The sequence below is a fragment of the Callospermophilus lateralis genome, chromosome 3 (genome assembly GCF_048772815.1).
Source record: "Callospermophilus lateralis isolate mCalLat2 chromosome 3, mCalLat2.hap1, whole genome shotgun sequence".
NCBI classification, from domain to species: Eukaryota; Metazoa; Chordata; class Mammalia; order Rodentia; family Sciuridae; genus Callospermophilus; species Callospermophilus lateralis.
The window spans coordinates 182,720,670-182,746,068 of NC_135307.1; the positions used below are offsets into that span (position 1 = coordinate 182,720,670).

General features: G+C 40.5%; 1 protein-coding gene across 2 annotated transcripts in view; it reads right to left on the minus strand.

The window, feature by feature from the left end:
- Positions 1-25,399, minus strand: part of Ptprt (protein tyrosine phosphatase receptor type T) — a 1,035,616-nt gene that overhangs the window by 357,915 nt on the left and 652,302 nt on the right. For both annotated transcript variants that reach the window (XM_076849097.1, XM_076849096.1), the window contains exon 9: positions 3,893-4,002. In XM_076849097.1, coding sequence (XP_076705212.1) covers positions 3,893-4,002 — 110 coding nt within the window. The remainder of the gene's footprint in view (positions 1-3,892; positions 4,003-25,399) is intronic.

Here is a 25,399-nt window from a genome sequence, read left to right on the forward strand (position 1 = left end):
TGCCAATGTCATTCCCACCCTGCACTTCTTCTGCACAAGCTAGTTTTCTTCGAATGTCATCACTGTTGTACCTTCAAAGACTTGCCAGATTAAAGCAACACGTGAAACAGAACCTTTGCTTTTGTGGGTAGGATGTAGATTTATTTATCCCTTGGTTCTTTACCTGGTTGAAGCCTGGGATGATCTTTATAACTTTAACCCTAATGTTCAAGTTATAAAAAGTGGACTGAAGCCCAGAAATAGAATGCGACTTGACCAAAGCCACTCAGATTTGAGGGGTCAAAGTTTTCCAATGATAAATCCAGAGGTTGTGACTTGGACTCATCCAAGGAAACTGGCTCTCAACACTGCCTGGACCAGCTCTATTTAAAATATTTACATTTTTCCAATAGTGAAACTCCTCTTTCTTTTCTTTTCCCTTTCCTTCCTTCTTTCCTCCCTCCCTCTCCCCACCCCCACACTCTCTGTCTTTGTCTCTATCTCTATCTCTTTCTTTCTTTGGCTTTGGGCTATTTTGCTGAGTCTAACCGGCATGGACAATCCTGGGTTTCTGTTCCCATTGTTATCTATTTTTTTCTTTGTAACAAAATATCCCTTTTGAGGCCAGAAGAGGGTGATTTGTAATTTATGGATTTCTCTTTTGAAATTACAATTAGAACCTAATTTTAAAAATCAAATTGGTTTCATCTAATTAAATTTGGAAATTGCCTCATAAACACATATTTGTTATGAAAGTCTGTAAACTCAAGGTCTCCTGATTACAGTCTGGGGAAGGATGGGCTGGAGCCCAGTGTGGATGGAACTCCCCATCTCTCTGCTCAGAGGGGACATACTCTTCTAATAGTTGCTAAGGCTTTCTAACAAGCAGTGTTTTCTAGAAGAGCAGTCCTTGAACTTTAATGCCTACATGTAGCGCCCATATAAATAGGGAATTGTGATTCAGGAGGTCTGGATGAGCCTGGAATGACCGTATCTAATATTCTCTTGGGTGCTGCTGCTGCTGCTGCTGGGCCACGGACCACACTGGGTTGCAGCAGCAGCCACACCTGAATGAAGAGGCATGAGTTTGTCATTCTGTCTTCTGCACTTCACCTCTCCGTTCCTAACTTCCTCATTTTCACATGATGATAAGAACTAACATTTATAGTGTTATTTATGAATGTCAAGCACTGTACTAAACACATATGTCATATGAACCTTGCAACAACCCTCTAAAGAAAACTACTATTCTCATGACTTTTGGGAACTTGAGGTTCAAGAACCTCAGCACTGCTCTACCATTAGTCACACAGCAGGAAGTCATCCTAAGGGGGATACAGGTTTAGGCTGCCTGACTTCAAATTTTAACATTCTCACCTACTTGAGCCTCACGAGCTTGAAATGTGACCACTGTCACGTTTATGCATAAAATGTGACCAAGGGATAAGTAACTCCACATCCTACCCGCCAAACTCCCAGCTCCTGTCACCGTTTCCTCCAGCCATTTTGGTGTATTCCCCAAAGGTTGCCTCACATGCTCACAAAAAAGCCCTCCAGCTGTGATCTTCTGGCTCTGGTTCTCTATAATTATGGCCCAGGAAGCAGCCAAAAAGCTACTTAAAGATCCTTTACCATAGCTATCTCCAGCAGAGACCATCCTAGAAATGTCAATATCCCTGGCATCAGGTCTGAAAATCCCAAGGTACTGAGTCCACACAGAAGTGAAAGATATGCTGTGCCAATCTGTTCTCAGCTTTGAGCCTAGAGCTCCGGAGAATGTACCACAAATGATACCTCAAGTTAGAAGCTATTGCTCAAATCAGGTGTTTAACTCCCAGTTGCATGTGCCCCCCTCTTCTCCCTTCATCTATATCTTTCTTATTATCATGGGATGGCAATCATGATATTGCTAGTGCAGCCCAATGAGTAATCCTACTAGAAGAAAAATCATCTCACTCTCACGGAAGAAGTCTGTGCAGAGAGATAACCCCACTAGCAATAGGACCCAGCTCAGTGGTTTCCAAGTGCAGGTACCTAAAGGACCCAAACCTTTTCAAGACAAAATTGTCATCATTCCAAGACAAAATGAGAGAAAGTAAGGCAATTGTCATGAGTTATTCATAAAGTAAATTTATGCAATTTGAAATTATGTCCTTTCTATATTTTTGAATGATATCTTTTCTGTTATGAAATGTTAAAAGATGGTAAAGCACTTACGTTGATCCCCCAAGCCTTTGAAATCTTACCGGCCTACAAATTCCAAAAGGCTTGCATTTCTGGCATGGAGAAATTTTCACATAACATTACCATTGCTCCCTAAATCATGGTCCTTTCTCTCTGCCATACAAAGAACAGCTTGCTATGCACAATAGATTTCTATGGTGTGCGTGTCTAACTGTGGTCTCTACAAAGAATATCTTTGAAATTATTGGATTTTGGTTCATCAAATTTCCAGTCCCTCACTCACTCCCCTGATGAGGTCTGGACCACATCCTTGGCAAAGTGTGTCAGTGTGGGACTCCCTCCCTTTCTCTTACAACAAACTCAGGAAGGAAGTTTCTCCCTACAGCCCAAAAGGCTCATAATGGCTGAGATGAACGTCCATTCCTCCCTCCCAAACGCTGGTCCTGAGAGCTGCACCCAGTTCCCTGCAATTTCTCAACTGCAGTTTTAGATGACTCTTCTAAGGAATGCTAGATGGAGTGAGACAGGTGTTTTCTTGAGAGCTTTGTAGATGGTGGGTAATCCCCCCACTTCAGAGATCTCTGAGAACCATCTACATCTCTAAAGAGCCTATGAGTTCCTCAGACTAATGCTGAGTCTCTCTCCCTCATCAACACTCCCTGACTCCCCTCCCCAGAACTCACTCCCAGAAGCCCCTCTCTAGAGGTCTGTGGGTTGGCAAGAGCACTTAGTGGCTTAAGGTCCCATGTGGGCTTGCAGTACATGGTCCTGCCTGGGAATGCTTGTGCCTTTTCCCTCCCCAGGCTTGCTAGAGTCACACTGACGTGACAGAAGTGAAGCATATCATCCTCATTTTACAGGTGAGGCAACAGGCTTGGGGGCAGGAGAAGCCTGCCCAAGGCCACATGAGGCTAGGGGACACCTACTTGGAGACTGAGCCACCTCTTTCCAGCTGCAACATCCACTCCCTTCCATCAGCAGTGCCCTGTTTTTCTGTTTTATCCAGTATTGCCTCAGGAGTAAGAGGTCAGTCAATCTTATCCACATCCCAGTACTTGAATCTAAGCTTTGTGAGCATTTTTGTAGATCTTTTCTTTTGTCTTACAATGGACTTCTATGGAGGTTGATTTACAATTTTTCAGTAAGCCATATTATGCTGTCTCAGTGGGGACATTCCTGCCTGCGTAGGTTTGGTTCCAACTCTGGTATGATAAGGTCTGGCTAATGCTTGGTGGGGAGCTCTGGATATAATTGCTTGGGCTAATAATCTAGTATGCCTTGAGTACAAAGAAATCCAAAGCCCAGAAATCCTGTGATCCTGGACAGAGAATGACACTGAGATCCTCTTCAAAGCCCAGGGACTGATATCTGTGGGGTGAGTACCATATGAATATCATGGTCTCTCAAACAGACTTTAACTACCATTGGCCAAGACTGGGTCTTCTCTTCTAAATCAGGACAATCTGACTCCTTGAGTTCCCGAGTCCTCTGCATGAGGGATTAGTTGTCACCACAGTCATCTTAAGGTATGATATGTCCAGATTTCTTTGTCTTTGGGCAATCAAGTCAGCCCAATTCTGTGCTCTGGGGATTTCTTTCCATTATATGATCAGAAAAGATGCGTCCTACTCACCTTTATATCTTCAATGGAATAGGTATTCACCCACTTCAAGCTGAAGAGAATTGAGTGCAGCTGAGCCCACAGAAGCAGCCCAAGGGGCCTCCTTACCTCATAGAGCGTGATGACCCCATTGGTTTCATTGGGAGGTTTCCACTGGATGTAAATCTTCTCCTCAAAGGGCCCTCCTTGGATAGATTCAAGAGGAACAGCTCCTGGAACTACAGAAGAAGAAAGTTACAAACCTGATGTCACCTTCCTCAACACTTCTCCAGCCCCATTGATTTAGAAGAGGGTTGGCAAAGTTTCTATGAAGGACCAGGTAGTAATATTTTAGCGTGATACAGTCTATGTTGTAACTACTCGGCGCTGCCATCGAAGCATAAAAATGGCCATGGGCAATTCATAAACAAATGGGTGAGGTCATGTTCAATAAAACTTTATTTTCAAAAACAGGCAGTAGGCTGGGTTTGACTCATGGGCTCTAATTTGCAGACTTCTCTTTAGAAGGTTGACAGTTTCTCATCTGCAGACTGAACAAGTCCATTAGTGGACTGAGACTGATCAGAGCAGAGAGGACAACAGCAGGCCCCAGCCTTGCCAATGGGTAGAAATCCCCAATTAGGTCCTTGATTTAGGGCTGGTATGTGAGGAATGTAAAGCGGGCTTTGCCATTAGTTTACTAACTCTTTTCTTTTCCCTTTTTAAAAATTTGTTCTAATGAGTTACACATGACAATACAATGCATTTTGACACATCATGCATAAACGGAGTATCACTTCTTATTCTTCTGGTTGTACACAATGTAGAATCACACCAGTTGTACAGTCATTTATGCAATACAGTAATGATGCTCAATTCATTCTACTTTCCTTCCTACCCCCATATCCCTACCTTCCTTTCCCCCCCCTGCCAAATCCAAAGTACCTCCATTATTCCCTAGCCACTCACCTCCCTTATTGTTAATTAGCATCCACATATCAGAGAAAATATTCAGCTTTTGGTTTTTTGGGATTGGCTTATTTCACATAGCATGATATTCTCCAGATCCATCCACTTACCGGCAAATGCCATAAGAAGAACACAAACTATCACTATGTGCTGAGGACATAATTCTATATTTAGAAGATCCAAAAAATCTCACCAGAAAACTTCTAGAACTAATAATTAAATTCAGCAAAGTAGCAGGATATAAAAACAACACCCATAAATCAAACACATTCCTATACATCAGCAATGAGTCCACTGAAAGAGAAATTAGGAAAACTACCCCATTCACAATAGCCTCAAAACAACAACAACAACAACAAAACCTTGGGAATCAACTTAGCGAAAAGAGGTGAAAGACCTTTACAATGAAAACTAGAAAATACTAAAGAAAGAAATTGAAGAAGACCTGAGAAGTTTACCAACTCTTGTTTTCCGCACTCTGCCAAATTTTCCGCAGCTTTAGAAACGGCTTCCTTAGTTTCCAAATTCCTTAATTCAATAAAAACTATGTGCCTTGAAACTTCAGTTCACCTAGAAAAAGCTTGTTTTGCTCCCAAGATGGCAGCTAGTATGTCTTGCTGCTGAGTCTCCAGCGCTGGCCTGGGGTAGAAGCCAAATGCCCATTGGCCGGTTGGATGAAGAGTTGAGTGAATGACTTGAGCCAGCACTTTGCCCTAGGAAGCACAATCTTTCCTGGGGCTGCTCCTATTCAGGGCCAGTCTTCCTCAGCATTCTTCTGCTGGGATTCCAGCATCCTCACAATAGTGTGGAAGATGCTGAGCCAGAAACTAAAAGATTTCCCAAACTTTCAGTTCTAACCCACTGGAGAATCGTGAATTCATGTAAATCATTACTGGATCTATTTATATTTCAGCATTATAAACACAGGAGTTTTATTGAGTGCTTACTCTTTGATCAGAATTTTACATACATTATTTCATTTAAGCCACAAAATAGCTCTGCCCAGTATGGATTATCTCCATTGTGCTGATAAGAGAGCCAGCCTCTGAGAATGCCGATACCTTGCTCAAGGTCATATGGCTCTTAAGTTGTAAAGAGGGAACAGAACACCTGTCTATGAGCTTCAAGTCATATACCCTTAATCATCATGCTACGCCTCTCTAGATATAGCCTTGGCCATATGTTGCAATCAGTTCCCCATTGTTAGATTAAAATATGTTTAGTTTTCCTCATTATGGACATGATACCCACAATTTGTAGAATATTAAGAATATACAAAAAGATTTTGAAAAAGATACAAGAAAAAATCACTCACACTACCCATTTTTAAAGATATTTTCCCATTTTTTCATGAATATAGTTTAAAACTTTATTTTTAAAAATATAAAATATGCTTATGCATGTATGTATTTTATTCTTAAAATTTTTAACCCCTCCTGTGTATATTGTGTTGTGACCTCTTTTTCATTATAAAAATCATAATTACAAAAAACCTGAAGTGTTTTGGAAATTATATGGTTTAATATCTGCTTAGAAGAAAACATCCCCCTTATAGTCCTAGTCACCAATCCTTTCTTATTGGGCATTAAATTTGGTTTAAATTCTTCATGATTCTGAGTGGAACTGCAAAAAGCATTCTTATAAGGTATATGCATGCAACTTTGCTGATGTCCTGAAGGTAAATTCATAGAAATTAATTTCCTAGGCCAAAGTGGGCAAGCCATGTTATTTTTAAGGCTTTGACATGTATTACCAGATTGCCTTCCAGAAAGTTTGAACAAATCTGGGCTCTCCAACAGAAGAATATGCCTAGTTCTGGTGTCTGCCAACACTATTTAAAAAATTAAGTGCATGTGTGTATCGTTTTTAGAATACTGGAGAGCACAGACTTTTTTTTTTTTCAATTTAATTAGCCATTTGCATCGATTCTTTTAGGAACATGCATTCTACACCCTCTGTTCATTTGCTTATAGGCCTCTTTATTTTTGCTCATTTTTATCTTATGGGCTTATAACTATAATCTGCTTTTGAGGACACACTCTTTTGGCATAGTTTACAAATATTTTTGCCAGGTTTTCATTTGTTTTAGAAATCTTTTAGGTATGTAGAAGTTTTTGCTTAGTCAGATCTCCTGTTGTTTCCTCTCTCCCCATTCCTCCCTCTAAATATTTCTGGAGTATTTAATATGACCAAGGGACTAGGAGGGACATTAGGAATGTACTCGAATCCTTAATAAAACCTTGTTCTCTGGGAAGGGAGACACATATTTAAAAAATAACACCCAAATTAATTTGTCAAAGTTGTTAACTCTGAGATACAGTCATAAGTTATTAGGAGAATCAAGTAGAGAAAATTTAGTCTTGCATGTCAGGATATTGAGTGGCAAATACATCAATGTTGATAGATAAGTAGAAGTTACTAGGGCAAAAGTAGAGCATGTTGGAGTGTGGTGGACAGCTTTTTGAGGTCAAGAGTGGAAGGAGAAAAATCAGTTAGGAAATTGCTATTGTCATTCTGGGTGAAAGGATAGTTCCTTTGGACCATTGAGAGGCAGTGTAGAAGAAAAATGGATTGCAGAGGAGATTGTTGTTATGCTAAACTAACATGACTGGATGGTGATGAATAAGGACAAAGAAGGGAAGAGACATGTCACCGTGGGGCCCAGCACTTTGTTTTATGCAACTGGGGAATCAGACCGTTGTTTATAGAAAGGGATTCTTATCTGGGTACAGTGGAGCATGCCAGCAAACCCAGAAATTTGGGAGGCTGAGGCAGGAGGATCGCGAGTTCAAAGTCAGCCTCAGCAACTTAGTGAGACCCTGTCTCAAAATAAAATACAAAAAGAGTGGGGGATGTGGCTCAGTGGTGAAGTGGCCCTGGGTGTATGTAGAACATCCAAGAGGTGTGGCTGAATAGTGGTTGGGGCTACAAGACTGGGGCCCATGTTTGGGAACTAAAACCTTGCAGCTACAGTATAGAAAGAGTTGGAAAAAAAAAAAAAAAAGAAGACTAAATGAAGAGGAGCTCCATTCTCAACAATTAGGAAGAAAAAATGGAGAGATGGGAGACAGTGGAGTCAGGGTGCAGAGAGGCTGCCGGGCAACCAACGTCAAGCTGTCACTGGAACACTGGAGGTAAGAGGTTCAGGAAGGGACTGGTCAACAATGACAGATGCGGCTGAGCAGTCAAGTAAGATGTGCCTTTAGGTTTTCCCCTTGATTCAAGTGTTCTGTCCTCAAGGTTGTGACCTGAGCGTGAGTGATTTGGAGAGAGTGCTGGTGTCCCAAGCCCTCGTGGAGAGGGTTGAGAAAGCACCGGAAGGTGAAGTGAGAATGCAGAAATAGCAGCAACTAAATGTGGAGCCCAAGCAGTGTCCCCTCCCAATGACGGGCAAGGTCATGACATGACCAGGGTGACCAGGAAGAATCAAAAATAGAAGCCAGAGGAATGGCGGAGAAGGGAGAGGGGCTCACTGACATGGTGAGGGTCCCGAAAGGCAGGAACAGGGAGGGGTGAGAGGAAAGAATGTCCCTTTCCCTCTGAGATGAGAGATGAGAAAATTTGTAGATGCTTTCGAGGAGGAGTTGAGGTATCCTGATGCGTCTCTTAGGAAAAGTGGTGGTGAAGTTATCTACAAATAATGTAATGAGAGACAAGTTGCATCAAGCATTTGGGAAGCATCCAGATGTTTTATCATTGCAAAGCAGAAAGTGAGCTGAATAGGGAGCTGTAGATTCCGCCCATTCATCTGAAGCTCCACCTGACGGAATGGAGGAGGGTCTGACTGTCTGATGGAGGTAGGAGAGGTTCTGTTTATCTGATGAGATGAAGGAGAGTATGTCTCTGATGGTAGTGGAGGAGAGTACGTCTCTGAGGGAGACTGGCTTATTTCACGTAGCATGATATTCTCCAGATCCATCCACTTACCGGCAAATGCCATAAGAAGAGGGAGGTGGAGGAGAGTATGTCTCTGAGGGAGGTGGAGAAGGGTCTCTGTGATGGAGGTGGAGGAGCATCTGTCTGGTGGATACTACAGTAAAACCCAAGCTAGTAGCACTAGGCAACCTGGTCTTTCCGGTTTAGAGCGAATTCTCTTTCTCATATCCAATAAGATAAACATAAAACCCCAATGAATAATTATTTTATGATTTATTTTGTAATTTATTCCCATCTTTTTCTCTTTGCAGCTAACACTATCATCCATCTGGAATTTATTTAGCATATTGTACCCACTAGAAATCTAACTATAATTCCTTACAATTTTCTTAGGACAGTTAATTGACCAGTCAAAACTTCCCCAGGGATTTACAATGCCATCTTAGCACCATGTTAAGTTAGTTTATATCCTGGCATATGCTGGGCAGCTTTCACGGAGCTGTCGCTTCTCCTGTGATAGGACTCCTCTATTGTGTAGCAATGACATGCTTTAATACTTGGGAGAACAAGGCCTTCTCTTTCCTTATTTTTCTTTTGCAAAGTTTTCTGGAATATCAATTCGAATTTATTTTTTCAGAAGAACTTCAGAATAATTTTATAACATTTCAAAACCATTCCACTAGAACTTTTATTGTAGTCAGGTGCATTCTCCTCTTCTTTTGGGGGGCCAGGACACCTCCTTAGAACCATGAGTTCTTCTGTTTCATAATGCCATATAACTCTTCACTTATTAATGCTTCTTTTTTATGTCACTTGGTTAAAAATAGGAGTTTTTTAATGTTCCTTACAAATTACATTTCTAGGGCTTTGTTACTTTGATCCCATTGCATTTGCATAGGAAAAATTATATACAATTCAATATACTTTAAAGAATAATTACAAAATGAACACACGTGCCCACTATGTGCTTTAGAAATGAGACGTCACTGATTATTAAAGCATCCTGTGTGCCTCACATTACTGACTCCTTCTTTTCCCATCAACAGTAACAACAAAACATCAATTTCTATGCGGAATCTTTTGTTAGCCAATCTCTTTATTTTTACTTGGAGTTATAAATATATACATCTATAACAAGACAAGTTCTCGTTTAGTTCTTCTTGGTTTCCTTTATATACACATAGTTTTTTTTAGTACAAGATTTGCATTTGTAACTCACCATGGTTTTGAGATTAATCCACATGGATGCACATAGATGTATTTCATTCATCTCCTGTTCATAAATATCATCTTATTGTATTTATTTCACTGTTCTTCTATAGATGGATGTTAGGGTGGTTTCCAGATGGAGCTATCTCAGAACATGGCTCATATGAATATTATGTACATTCTTGAGGTGTATTTAAGAAAAGAACCTGTACACTGAAGGACTGAGTAATGCCAAATCATTTTCCAAAATTTGGTTGAAGTATAGACTCCCTCAAATTCCCTCTTCTCTATATCCTGATAAATACTTGGTATCATTGGGTCCAAAATTCTAGACCATCAGGTAAGTGTAAAATGAGACTTTACTGAGATGTTATCTGTTTTTACCTGTTTCCTAAAGAAGGTGATCATCTTATTAATGTTGTAATATTATTGACTCTTTCTTGTAGATTTGCAGAGAGAGGTTCTTGGTAAACTCTTGATATGATTTATTTTATTGGCTATATGTATTATACAAACACTTTCTATTCAGTTTGTGTCTTGCTTTTCTCTTTAAATGAACTCACGCCCCCTTTTTTTTCCTGGGGGAGACTTTATTCATTTGGTCCAGGGTTTTGTTTTGGTTTGTTCTATGGTTGATTTCTTTCCAAAAAGTTCCCCCACACACATGCAGGTTTTCACTTTTACTCTTATGTACATAATTTCAAGTGAGTAGGACAGGGCAGCCTTTAAGATATTACACATAGATTGATTCCATGGCTAAAATGAAATTTGATGGAATATTCCATGACTGATAATTCCTGTGTAATAAACTCATAAATGAATGGTGGAATGATGATAGAAATCCTTTTTTTTAATTGTGTTTTTATGTCTACTATGAAGTTATAATTCAATTTCAATTCTTCGTCCCCCATCTAGAACCACACATTGATTCGTTCTTAATTTTAATATAGTCAGATTTATCAGAGTTTTTCATGGAAGACAGACAAATTTAGTAGTAGATACTGTCCTAAATCTTTCTTAAAATGCTACACAATGCTATATTGCTTTACCTGAAGGCTATGGAAGTAAACTTGGGGCAAGCAAGAAATGCCAGGCAATTAATGACCCCAAAACATCTTTCAAGCAAGGAAAGGCAGGAAGTTGATGGGTGAACACCTCAGTTTCCACTCCACGTTGTTGGCTAACTCTGAGACACATTCTATTAGTGCTCTCCAACTACCCCCCTCCCCAAACAGGAAGATGACCACGACGATTTCCAACCCAAGGGGACTATCATAAAATAGCATAAGAATGAATCACCAAGATAGTAAAACTGAAATTTAAAAAATCAATTAAAATGCAAGCTACTCCTTTTTAAAATCACTTTCTTTTTGTTTTTGTACCTATCTTGACATAGGCCAGAATGAGTCACCAGAATGAGTCAGTGCTGGTCTCTGGACCACACTTGGAATGACACGGGGTAACTGCCTGGTTGGCCCATCTTGTACCGGCTTCCTCCTCTTCCCTGTGTCTTCTCCCTTTCCCTCACAGTGTGACATCCTAAATGAACTTCTTCCATTGGAATCCTTATCTTGGGATCTGCTTCTGAATAAACTTCAACAAAACAGTCTCATTTAAGAGACACTTTTTCTTTTTTTTTTTAAAGATAGAGAGAGGAGAGAGAGAGAGAGAGAGAGAGAGAGAGAGAGAGAGAGAGAGAGAGAGAGAGAGAATTTTTTAATATTTATTTTTTAGTTATCGGCGGACACAACATCTTTGTATGTGGTGCTGAGGATCGAACCCGGGCCGCACGCATGCCAGGCGAGCGCGCTACCGCTTGAGCCACATCCCCAGCCCAAGAGACACTTTTTCTACTCCCAGATCACAAGAACGTTTTCTTAAAAATCTCATAAAAATTTTTAAAGTTGTGCCTTCAATAAAAATGAACTCAACCCATTTCTAATTGTGTTTTTATGCCTGCTGTGAAGTAGGAAATCAATTTCAATTCTTCACCCCTGACCTAGTACCACACATAGAAAAAGAAAATGTTAATAATTCAGTGGATCTGTCCTGCTACATTTAATTTCTTTCACATTTCCACGTTATGGATGGGTCAGTCTCCTTCTCCTTTTCTTTTCTTTCCCTCCTTCCTTCCTTCCTTTCTTTGGTATGTGGTACTGGGAATTAAACCCTTTGAGCTACACCCTTACCCTTTTTGAAATTTTAGTGAGACAGAATCTCACTAAGTGGTTTAGACTAGCCTCTAAATTGCCATCCTCCTGCCTCAGCCTCCTGAGTCATTGGAGACCCAAACTTGGCTTGTATGGACCTATTTCTAGTTCTGTTTTGATCAATTGTTCTTGAACTAAACCTGTGTCAATAGCCCACCTGATTAATTAATCATAATTTGTAAGTCTTGGTATTTGAAAGAACAAGTTATATTACTTTGTTCTTCGTGTTATTCTTACCTTTTCTACTTACTTGGACCAGCTTGCACATTTTGGAAAAAAAAAATGTTTGCTTTTGTATTGCATGAATTAAAGTTCAGTTGGGAAACAATTTGTGTATTTATATTATTGTGTGTTTATGATATTGGATTTTCTCATCTATAAACATGGTATATCTCTGTTACGGGGCTTTCCTAGATATTTTTCTGTTTCATATATTTTTATATATATCTTGAAAACTTTTGTTAGTCTATTACTAAATACCTTATATTTTTATTGCTATTATAAACGGTATCTTTAAGAACAGAGCACATTCTTACTAGGCGAATAGAAATGCAATTGATTTCTTAAATGTGACATCTCAGCAAATATATTAATTCTAATAACTTGTATACAAATTTCTTTGGGTTATCTATGTAAATTATCATAGCATCCATAGTTAATAACAGTCTTATTCTTTCTAATATCTTAACTGTTTTATTTTCTTGACTTCAAGGAGGGCCACCAATTCAATATTTAATGGGAATAATGACAGGTGTATGTGTTTTTCCAATTTTAAAGATAATGGTGCTATTATTTCATTCTGAAGTATGGTATTTTATGGCTATCATTTATAGGATTATGAAGGCCCATCTTATTCCCGATATACAAGGATATTTTGCTTTTAAATCATGCTGAGTTTTAACCACAACCATTTTAGTAATAATATGCTTTTCTCTCTTAATATGTTAATGTAGCAAATTACATAAATGGGCTTACTAAATTTGAATCAGTATGGATTTTTTGAAATGAATTAATTTTTTTCCTATCTGTGCAGTTTTGGGTTGTTCTTTAATGTCTTGTTTGGGGTATTTGCATCTTATTTCTTTTTCCTCATTGCAAGCGAGTCTGGTTTTGAAGTCAGGTTACAGTCATGTCATAAACTGAGGAGGGGAAGAGTTTTCTTTTCTCTCTCTTGGAAAGCTCGGAGGTAAGCCTGGGATGGCAAACTCCTTGAGCAGTTGTCTGATTGTACTTGTAAAACCACCCGAAACTGGTGTTTCTTTGTTGGAAAAGTTTAAATTAGTGATTCTATTTCTCTGTTTGTTATAAAACTGTGTAGGAAATTTCTTCCCTTGAAGCAGGTTTTGAAATCAATATTTTTGCCAGGAATTTTCCTCTATCACCTAGATTTCAAATACATTGATATAAAATTATATATAGTCTTTATCCTTCTTACCCTTTTAACTGTGGATTAAATTCTATACAAGTGCATAAAACAAATAAACATCTCATTAATTTAGCAGTAGCCAGCTGCCTACCATGACCTTGCTTTTCTTTATGGGTTTTATTTCTTAAACACACGTCTAGTAAATCGTTCTGAACTCTTGCAAACACCAGGGCTGGAGAACGAATGTTTTTTGCAGTGTTAACTTCCACTCCATGAACGTGCTTCATTCCAGCCCTTATTTCTTCTTATTTGGAAATGCACATTAGTGTCTTTGTTTTAAAGTATCTAGTTTCTTGCTGTAATTCTGGGGATATCGATCCTGCATTATCAAGGCAGCCCCCTTTAATAAGAACGAGGGCATTTTTCATCTGTTCAGCAACCTTTCCACGAGCCCCTGTTTAAGTATTTCCATCTCGGAGGGAAAGGGCGGGAATTATACATGCTCTTGCATTACTTGGCCAGATAAGGGGTCTAGCTGTCTTGTCGGGGAGTGAAGAGTGGTCAGTGAAGGAAACCTGCAGGCAGAAGGCTTTTGGATGTTTGGGGGGACAGCCTGTAGTTATCAGAAGCATTGCCTCTTCCTTTAATTGGGGTGTCTCTTTTCAATCACAGCTTCCTGTTAGAGCCCTCTCTTTCTTATTTACCATGTGCTCTGGGAACAGGCATGGAATGAAAGCTCTTATCCTTTCTACAGCTGACCCAAGTGGCCCACAATGTAGAGCTCCCTCTATCCCTGCTCCTGTCCACGGTCCACCCTGCCTTTAGCCCTGGGCAGTGACAGCTGAGGATCTAATGTGGTTATGCTTGAAAGTCTCTCCCTCTTGTGGCAGAAGGTTTTCTTTCCCTAAAGTCTCAGCCCTGCCATTCCTTCCCAGTCAGGTCTCTCTCCCCTATGTTGCCTTATATTAATATTTTTTTCTGGAATGGGTGTGTGTTAGTTAGCATAAAATTATATACCAGGAGGCATATGGCATCCTCTTCTCAGGGCCAGTTTAATGGTGATTTTATTTCCTTAGCAAGACAGTTTAAAAGGGGGATCAGATCACCATCTTGGATCCAAACTCTTCCTTTCATCATTTAGACTTGTGAGGTAGTATTGGGCAATGACTCAGCCACAGGTTGAAGTCAGACTTCCTGCATTTATGTTCTGTTCCCACTTGTTTGCTGTTTAACCTGGGACAAGTTACTTAACATCTCCGGATCTCACTTTTTTTTTTCATTTAAAACGGGGATAAAACAGTGCCTAGCTCATAGAGTGTTGCAGGGATTCAATGTTAATATACATAAAATGCTTTGCAAGTTGCCTGACACAAAACAAGTACTCTATGTGTTGGCTCCTTCCCTTGCTCCCATGACATTCTCTGGAAACTGCTGTCACGTTGCATGGAGATCACTAATTTGAATTCTTGCAGAGCCAGTCAGGATGGTTTATATTTATAGTGGTGTCCTTACCTCAACCTCTTCTTTCTGAATGGGGTTCTACTGTGATCCAGAGAAGCTCTATTTTCTCATAGCTCACTGCAGATGCTAAACAGCTTTCTACAATCTTCTTCTGATTTCTATGGTAAATAATTGTAAAATTTATCTTGTCTCCAAGGACTCAGGATTCATTGATTCGATAACGTATTTATGTGTGCATATTATCTACCTGGCACTGTTCTAAGTACTTGGAATGGAGCAGTAAACAAAATAGAAAGAAATATCCTGTCTCTGTGGAGCGCGTTCTAGTGGGAGAAGATAGATAATAAAAGGCACAGTGAAAAAGCAGTATGTCAGATGATAAATGCTAAAGAACCCCAGGAAGCAGGGGAGAGAGAAAGACAAAGTGTGGTGTAAGGGGCTTCCAATTTTTAATAAAATGTCTTGAGATGATGATACTGGAAGAATAAAGACCTGGAGGAGGTGAGAGAGCCAGCCTTGTCTGTTCATTTCTATTTAGAAGAAATGGCAAATGCAAAGGCCCTGAGGCAGAGGCATACTTGGTATATTTGAAAACAACAATGATTAGATTCGTGAAGTGAGGCAGAAGTAGAACAAGATGAGGTCACATGCAACCAGAAGGGAGAATTCTGGTCATCTGGGAGCCTTATGAGTCATTGTAAAGCCTTGAGGTTTTTAATCTCAGTGACATCCGATGCTATTGCAGGGTTCAGAGCAGAGGGTTGATGTGATTTGTCTCGTGGCTTAACAAGATCATTCTGGCTGCAGTGTTAAGAATGCAGAGGCCAGAGTTGAAGGTGACAGACCTTTCAGGAGACTGCTGCCATGATCCACATTGGAGATCATTGCGGATGAGACCAAGGGGCCATCAGTAGAGGCTGTGAGCGTTTGGGCAAGTGGGTCAACATTTCTAAGCCTCTGTATTGAAGGATGAGCCAAGAGAACATGATGTGAATTGGGTGTGGAGAGTGAGCAAAGCTGCTTCTTTGCACAAAGCCAGAGGCACCAATCAGACAATACTTCACGAAGGTTTTTCCTTGGAGTCCTGCAATGCAGGGCCTCTGTTCTGACAAAAGAGAGGAGCCAAGGTTTTGGGCTTGTGCCAGTAATAAAACAGAGCTGCTCTAACCGAGATCAAGGGACAGAGGGAGCCTGGTGGTGGTAGAGGGATGCTGAGTAGCTCAGTTTTGCATGTGTTCAACTCTAGATACCAAGGAGCCCTCCAGGTGGAGAGGTTGAATGGACAGTTGGGTAAATGACTCTGGAGGGCAGGGGAGAGGTCTGGCTTGCAGATATCAATTGGAGAAATTATTAACATATGGATGCAATTTAAAGCCAAAAGATTGGAGAAAACAATTAGGAAAATGAATGTGGATTCAGGGCCAGCAAACTGTGACCCTCTGGGCAAATCCAACCAGCTGCTTGTTTTTGTAAATAAAATTTTACTGGAACACTGCCACACCCATTCATTTACATATTGTTTCTGGCTGTTTTCCTGCCACCGTGGCAGGGCTGAGTAGCTGCAGAAAGATGGCCTGTCCACAGAGCCTACATTTTAAGATGGGGCCTGCCTTTGGTATGGATACAAAGGAAAGAATCCCAGAGATGGAGCCAGGAATGGTGAGATGCTCAAAAGGAACCAGCCAAAGATCAAAGAGGAAGAGCCACTGAGGGAAAAGGAAATCTAGAAATATGTGCTGTCCTGGAAGCCCAGCAAAAAAGAAGGATGTTATAACCATCTATGCCAAATATGGCCAGCTGGAGAAATAAGAAGCTCTAATTCTCTGAGTAATGACAATTAGATATGGTAAGATCACAGTAAATCTTGAAAAAACTGTTTCAGTGAAATAACTCAGTGGCGGGATTTGAACTCCTTTGGTTGAGTGTGTTCAAGAGAAAATAGAAGGGGAAATAGGCCCAGAGTGAAGGACTGAGGTAGTACCTAGAGGAGAAAGTAGGACTGGGTGATTTGGTACTTAAAAATATAGTTTGTGGAAGGTCATAAATATGATCCATTATAAAGGGAAACTCTGATGTAGGGTATACGGCAGACAGTTGCTGGAAAAATGACCTCCCGTAGGTAAATGGAAATAGAATTGTGCATTAAGTGGAGGAACTGGTCTTTATTTAGAAAGCAAATGATTCATTCCCTAAAATCATGAGGAAAGGTCAACTATCTGGGTGGGATGTGACTGATGAGAAGTTGAGGGAATCTGTTTGAATGGCCTCAATTTTCTCAGTAAAACAGGCAACAAGGTGATGAAGGGATGTGAGGACAGGGTGGAGAGGCTGGAGTTCTGAAGACAGGGGAGGAATAGAAGAGTGGAGGGGTGACGGGACCAGGGAACACAGCACCACTGGACACTTTCAAGGCCTGCTCCAGGGGTGCTCTTGGCTTCATTCGGAGCATCCAAAATGGTGGTGGGTGGTCAGCTACAAAAGAAAGGCCCAGGACAGGCAGACAGTCAGAAGGAGCCAGGGTGGTGAGAGCATGGAAATGAGAATGGAGCTGGAATATTGAAGGAGTATGTAAAGGGTGATTGTGATACTTGGTCGATAAATTTAATATGGAAAGAGAAGGGAATAAAGGAAGTGAACAGGAAGCAGATCCTAGTAAGGTTGAACTTTTGGAGCTACAGAACTTGAGGGAGTGAAAGACGCTGGATGTGATCACGGCAAGACGCTTGTAATTCCTATTATAAAATGAGTAGATGTCATTCAAAAATGGCCCCTTGTTCACAGCAAATGGAAATTTCACATAGATACCTAGTTTGACGCTTCCTAGTTAAACACCCGCAAATCAAGAGCTGCCTACTCTGTCTGAGGTTGGCCACACCCACTTAGCCCAGTTCTTGGCAGACAGCACACTGAGGACTTTGCGTGTGGACTCCTACGTAGCATGCCTTGAAGAGGCGGGTGGTATTGCCATCCCCATTTTACAGATGGGGACTCTAAAACATACAGAATGCAAGTAATTTAACAAAAGTGGCCTAAGTTAGTAAAGAATAAGGCCTGGATAGATTTCAGATCCATCTGTTTCTGAGTATTTTTCGAATCACTCCTTTTCCCCATCACCTGGTAGACAGCTGGGTGCAAGGCCCAAAGGGCAACCACAGCATCTGTTAGCTGCAGAGTCAGGAGGTCTGGGTGCCCCAGTCCCACCCATCTCATCACCTTTCCGGAGGTCCAGACACCCTTCTCACCGCGGTGGACTGGCTTTCCTTTGATTTAACTGAGTCTTTTTTCCTTTCTCTCATCGTGAAAAGACTTGGTGATTAAAAAGCTCCCTTTTTGTCTTGACTTCTACACCTGGGCCTCTTTTCCCTTCTTTTTATTTTCTTTATAATTCTTTAATGAAACCACATTTTCCCTTTCCACAGTTTCATTTCTTCTTCTAAACAGCATGGAACTTTCCATCCCTTTGACAGAGTTCTACAACAAAGGTTAATTACTTTATAATTTCATTCTCTTAAAAAAAAAGCACACTAAAATTGCTAATTTTAACTGTGCTTCTTGTCAGTGGGTTCATGTAAATTCACTGTAATTAAACCAGATGTTTTCTTGTGCCTTAAAGTCAGGTGGTAATTTAAGGGAAATTTTCATTTCAATGAAAAGGGGGACAGAGTGTGATCAAGGGAGGTTCTCTCCCCTCCCCTCCCCGGCTCTTCTTTCTCTTTCTTTCTTCTTCTTCTCTCTTCTCCTCTCCCTATCTTTCCTGTCCTCTATCCCCTCCTCTCCATCAAAAAAGTGGGATTAAAGATGGTGAACTTGGAGGATATTTATGAGAAGTAGCTAACAAGCATATACAAAAACATAGAGGCTGGCTGGGTGCTGTGGCGCATGCCTGTAATCCCAGTGGCTTGGGAGGCTGAGGCAGGAGGATCATGAGTTCAAATTCAGCCTCAGCAAAAGTGAAGGGTTAAGTAACTCAATGAGACCCTGTCTCTAAATAAAATACAAAATAGGGCTGGGGATGTGGCTCAGTGGTCGAGTGCCCCTGAGTTCAATGCCCAGTACCCACCCCCCAAAACAACAACCACAACAATAAACCATAGAGCCCTGCACAAATCAACAGGAACTTCCCCTCCTATCTGTCTCACATAGGTCTTTTCTGCCCTTCCTTTTCAGGTGCCATATTTGTTGGTTGATTGTTGGTTAACCCATTTTGTCCCATCATCTTACATGTGGAACACCTATAAAAACTTAAACTGACCAACAAGTATGCCATTTATGGTAACTTTAAAATAATTATTATGCTTTCAGATGTCTAGTCTTTTCAGAAAAATAAAAAGTGAATGATTAGAGCATTTATATATGTGTGTATGTATGTATGAAAATACATATAAGAATATATAAGCTCTAGTTTATAATTTCCAAACTATCTTAATGCACCTGTATTGATTTTGTTGATATATACACAGAATTGAAAACTCAAAATTTAACGGGTTAAGAGAAATCAAAATAATTTGAGATTAGTTCAGGGGATACCAGAATATATAAGTGAGTTTTATTGGGGAAAAGTCAGAGATTTACATAATTTCAACCTACTCATATTTTGTACTCATACTAGATAAAAAGTATTTCCTCTGATTAATAAATCTTTACAAGTTAAGACATCAAATATAGACTTTTAATTGTGTAACACAGTGCAGTGCTTCTATTTGACCAAAGCTCTCTAGGAAATATTAAACTAAACTATTGGCCAATTGCTATGGTGTAAATATTCCTACCATGATTGATTTCAATGCATATATTACTGAGGAGGGAAGAGATGCTAATGATCAACTTTATCGAGCTAGTAAGAATCAGCTTTGAATATAGCTAAAAAGAAAACATACTCACCCTGGAACTTATTAAACAATGCCCATACATGGGACACTCTGGTATCATGAAAGAGAAATAGGCTTCGACTTCATCCCTTCATTAATTCATTCAACATATGGTCAGTGAGCACATACTATAGGCCAGCACTGTTCTTGGTGCTCAGATATACATAACAGTAAACAAAAAAAAGTCAAAGTTCTGTTCTCATGAAACTTGCATTCCTTTAAGAATGACAGATAATAAAGAAATAAAAATGCAACATGCTACAGAGAAAAAACAAAGCAGAGGAGTGCTAGGGAGATTTTGGAACAGTGGTCAGGGAAGATCTCACAGATAAGGTTTTGGGATCTGTTAATCCCTCTTTTGCCCAACTGTAGCAATAGCATCTGCATCACAGCATTTGTGACTGACTGTCAGAACAGAGTGCCAGCACAGTGCCCAGCTCAAATGGACACCCAAACAACACAATCACATGTCTCCCCACCCTTTCTAATACCTCAAGGTCATCTGTGATGTACTGAGCTCTAATGAAATGACGCCTTCAGCACTTAGTAAGGTCTGTACAGCCTTCTACCCTGATGCTGTATGAATGTGGACTGAGCTACCTATTTCCATATTGTGGTTTCCATCTATGCTTTTCCTATTACTTTCCTCTTTAAGAGTTTTACAAGCCACATCTTGTTACTCGAGAGGCACCTGTCCCTAGCAACATGCAGTTTCCTTCTAGCTGGTAACCTGAGAAGCCACATGATGAGGCTCATTAGAAGTGGACATAAAGGTACCCATTCTGGAGATGTGCCAGTCCTCTTTACAATTAAAGCCCATGAGCTTCAGCTGAAGTTACCATATTAAACAAAATAATATATCTATTATATGATTAATAATATAAAATATCAAGTAGGTGTGTATATATATATGTATATACATACACACACACACACACACACACACACACACACATACACAATTGATATATTGAGTCAGGAATGTGGTGCTGTGCCCGAATACATTGATATATGTTAGCTATTAAAATCAATTATGATTTTATAAATTATTGCAAATGGGAACCTAAAATTCTCCATTGCACAATAAGTAATACTGCTTCCTCTTTCACATTTGCTATTAAGATTATATGAGTCTACCCCACTGGAGAAAAGACAAAATAATACAACTTCTGTGAAGGGTATCTAAATGCATAAGCCCTTTGATTCCAGTGGGATACATCTTCACAAATAGCAAACAACACCGGCACTAGGCTATTTGCTGCAGTATTGTGATAGCAAATAATTGAAACAACCTAACTGTCCATCAGACACTTAGGTATATTCATCCACACAATGAAGTACCTTGGAGCTATAAAGGGAATAAGGGAATTTTGTACTAACTGACATGGAGTGATTTCCAGAATATACTAAGTGAACAACAACAACAAAAAAAACACAAAGATGCCAAGTGTATCCATTCTGTTACCTCTTACAGAAAAATAGGAGGAGAGGAACATATCATTTACTTTTTGCAAAATGAACTACTGGAAAGATAAACCAGAAATGAATGAAAATGGCTGTCTTTCAGGGTGGGAACTATGCAACAAAAATAAGGACAGAGGCAGTACTTTTCAGCTGGACCCTTTTTAAAAGAGTTTTGACTTTTGAAAGAGGCAACCGTTCACCTGTTTAAAACAACAACAACAACAATACATTTTAATTTAAGAAAGGATGAGGGGAAGGAAAACCTTAATATTGAAACAAATGGAACTAATTGGGTACCAAGTTGAGATTATAAGCATACGGAGATAAACACTGAACTTCGGAACACTGTATTTCGACCGCCCATCTTCAGTGGGACACAGCCTTAAAAACAATGAAGACAGAGAAATTGAGGTCTTCAACCCAAATCAGCTTTATTGTTTGTTCACGGGATTGCTGCTGTAACTTTGAAACTACTTTATATGTAGGATGGAATAAATGAAAATCCTAGATTCAGAATCTTCACTGGGAGAGAAGGGGATGTCTGGGTAGAAGGTGGAGAAGAATCCTGAGGCTTTGGGGTTGGATCAGGATAAGATCATGATTTAAAACAAATTCTATTCCCTAGCTCTTTCTACCTGGAGAGGTAGTACCTCCAGGCAATATCGCTATGTTGAGCTCATGTCAGATGTAGATCTTAGGGCCAAAATACCACTGAAAGCATCCTTAGAGAAGAGGTTGACTTCAGGTGCATGGGAGGGACATCACAGGGTAGAAGAGGACACAGTGCTATGCCAGAAGCAAGGAAGACAAATGAGGGCAGGTCAAAAGGACCTGGAGCCCACCTGAAGGGACTCCTGCTGGCCTTCGTCATGACAGCCTGAGCCTGCAGAAGAGTCATGATGGTGGTGGATGCCTGTACACTGAGTCAACATATGATCTGTGAGTCAATAAGGATAGTAAACACAGGAAGGAAGATGAGAGAAAAACTCTTCTAAAATGAAGAAAGCTAATCAATAAGCACAGGTGAATGATAAATTTTAAAGCCACCCTTTTGCGAGCACCAATGTAACACTTGATTACTTTAGTTAAGGAGCGCTACAACCCTCGAGTGACAGTTTTGAGGGAATAGGGTGTTAATACCATCTCTGTCACAGCACAGCACCTTTACAAAGAGAAGAACGTACCGCATTTGCAGTGGAGGGGGCGGGTGGACCCTGTCTTCATTAAGTGACCAGAGGTGACATCACTGATGGAGAAGCTCCCTATCTCTGGGGACCTCCTGCCAAGATACAGTGAGAAATATGCACCACGAGCCATGTAATATTTTTTTCCAGAAGTGTTTTTCACTCTGGTTTTGTCATATAAAATCAGGTTTAATGTTATTAGAAATAATATTAGAAATACGAAAATAGACTGTATATTTGATCATCTTTAAATTAATGCCAAATTTCTTATATGTCATCTGCTATTGTGGCTATGTAGGAGAATGCTCTTATTTTTAAACTGTTAATGGGTCGTGTCATGATTTCTGTAATTAATTTTCAAACAGCTAAAAATTATATGTGTGTGTGTATTGCATATCATACAAACCTATCACCTATATGAAATAGTCAATGTAGCAAAATGTTAACATGTGTTGAATCTGTGCCGAGGGTTTTCAGGTCTTCTTAGTACTAATCTTTCATTTTTTTTTCTAGTAGTTTTGAACCATTTCACAATAAAATCTCACTCATACACACACACACACACACACACACACACACACACACACACACATACATATACACACAGGAGTCATTGTATATAGCAAGCCTATTTGCCTATTTCTTGGTGCCAGGACATTATAGGTGCTCAATAAATAGCAGCCAAAAAATGGCTGAATGGAGACCCCTTCGACATGGTTTTCATCCTTTAAGACCTCTTACATTCCATTTCACAATCCTGACCATGGTCTGTTTAATAATAGAAGAGTAACCATGAAATAAGGAAACTGTGGTTTTGTCTGAGACATTTGTGGAAAAGAGGAAAAAAAAAAAATAAGAATCTGTTTAGCCTTTTACCAACAGCTGCTTCCAGAAGACGCCATGGGGCTCTGGGGCCATGAGCTTCTCTCTCTAGCAGTAGATTACTTTTCAGGTCTTCAAAGGCACTGGGGTGCTGAAATGACAAATTCTACAAATTCCCCAGAAGACAATTTTGGAAAAACGGATAAAAAGCAGCACGGAGCCAGTCAGCTCAATCCGAGAGGTCGCTCTCACTGGCTCCCGGAGGGGAGCTTCAGTTAATGGCCCGGGCCATGCTCCATCTTTAGCTCCTGCTGGAGGTGAATGAGCGCCCCAGCAAACGGAAATGTCTCCTCCTTCTTTAGGAAGAATGGAGTCTACTCATGGCATAGAGAGGGTGGCCCCGCTCTGCTGAGACCTTCCAGCAGTTTCTGAGCTACAGGCTGAGGCCTGGCGTCTCATAAGCTGCTGTCTTTAATAGGATAACGTCCACACACGTCCTGGAGCAGGAATGGATGTTTTATTAATGATGCTTAGTATAAATTTGATTTCAAAGCGTTGCTGCTCTTGAATTATTTTGATAAAGGCTCTGTGGTTTGTTGACTGGTTTATTTATTTTTTCTCTTAGTGTCAAGAGTTTGAAAGGAAGAGTTTAAGGCACACCTTAAAGCTGGGATTGATTTGGGATTTGCAGGGGCACCGTCATCCTCAAAGAACAGACCAGGGTGAGCAAGGCACCTGCTGCACCTCCCTTTCTCTCCCTGGGGATGCCCTGTGAACACTAGTCACTAAGCCACCCTCTTGACCCCACTTTGCATCTCAGTTAAGGCCAGTTCACCACTACTCCTTGAGAGTTTATGTGGTAGTCTCTACAACCAGTTCCAGGGGATGGCTTGATCCTGGTAGGATTTCCCAAAGCAACTGGGCAGTTTCTGAGTTACTTATGTTCCAGACTCCTTGGTCAAGAAACTTTTTTCCTGTAACTTAGTGAAAACACAGTAGCTACATTTATTGAGAAAATAAGATCTTCTGGGTTTAGGTCTAAATTTCTTTGTATACCATCACTTGTCATGTGCACAATGACCTACTATAATGCTGTAGTGTTATTCTACCTTTTGGAGGAAAGGACCATTCATTTTTGAAACAATGAAGCCAGTTCTAGCTCCCTTTCTGGACTTGGAATATCTGGTATGTATTGCCCACCCTATACAGCTCCCCTGTAGGCTCAGGGTGCAGCCAGCCTTTGCAGGACTTGGCCAGAAGCTCCTCCCGTTCCCTGTCTTGCCTTCCCATCCCCTGCCCAGTCTCCCCCAGGAAATTTCCATAATCAATCAATTCCTTACACACAATTTGCATTTCAGAGTCAGATTCTGGACAACTAAATACAGAGCCAAAGCCAGCCTGGCTGGAGGTACAACTGAAATTCAGCCATGGACAATGTTCCTTAGACAAATCCTAGAACTGGCAAATTTGATCCCACCAATAAGAGAAGTGCTGTGTTGAAGTTATATGCCAATTGCAGTTGGAGCCTAGGAAGGAAGTTCGGGGCAGTCCAGGGAAGCTTCCTGGAGGAAGCATTTGAGCAAAGACTTGAAAGATCAGTGGAGTTTACCCTGCAAACGTGGAGCGAGAAGTCAGTCTGAGCAGAAGGAACAGCATGGGTGAGGTCAGAGAAGCTGGAAGTATGTTCTAGGAGTACCAGAGTCTCCATATTCCAGGACTCTCAGATCAGGAGGCATGTTGGGAGATAAAATATAGGAAGCAGACGCATTAGAACCTTGAGAGTTGGAGAGGAGGAATAGGATTGAAGAAAGGAGCCTCCTGGACTAACATTGAGGTCTCCATCTTAAGCCACCAAATGCAGTTCATTGAGACAAAGACCATAGGAAAAGAAGTCAGTGTGCAGAAGAGGGAACTGATTCATTTTTGAGTACTTTGGGTTTGAGATGCCTGAAGGACACCCATTGAATCATCAGTTCTGTGGGCAATGTACATGCTAAGGTCTTTATATGAATTGTCTTCTTTAAATTTGAACAGAACTGAGAATCCACGTGACTTCCAATCTCAACATGTTGAAACAACAGGGTATATAGGCTGTCTCACAGGAGGTGTCGGTAGAGCTGAGCCTTGGGCAGAGAAGGGGGAGAAAGGGAGGAGAAGAGGAATGGGGACACAGAAGGGTCAACCTCGAGAGCACATGTGTGGCAGAG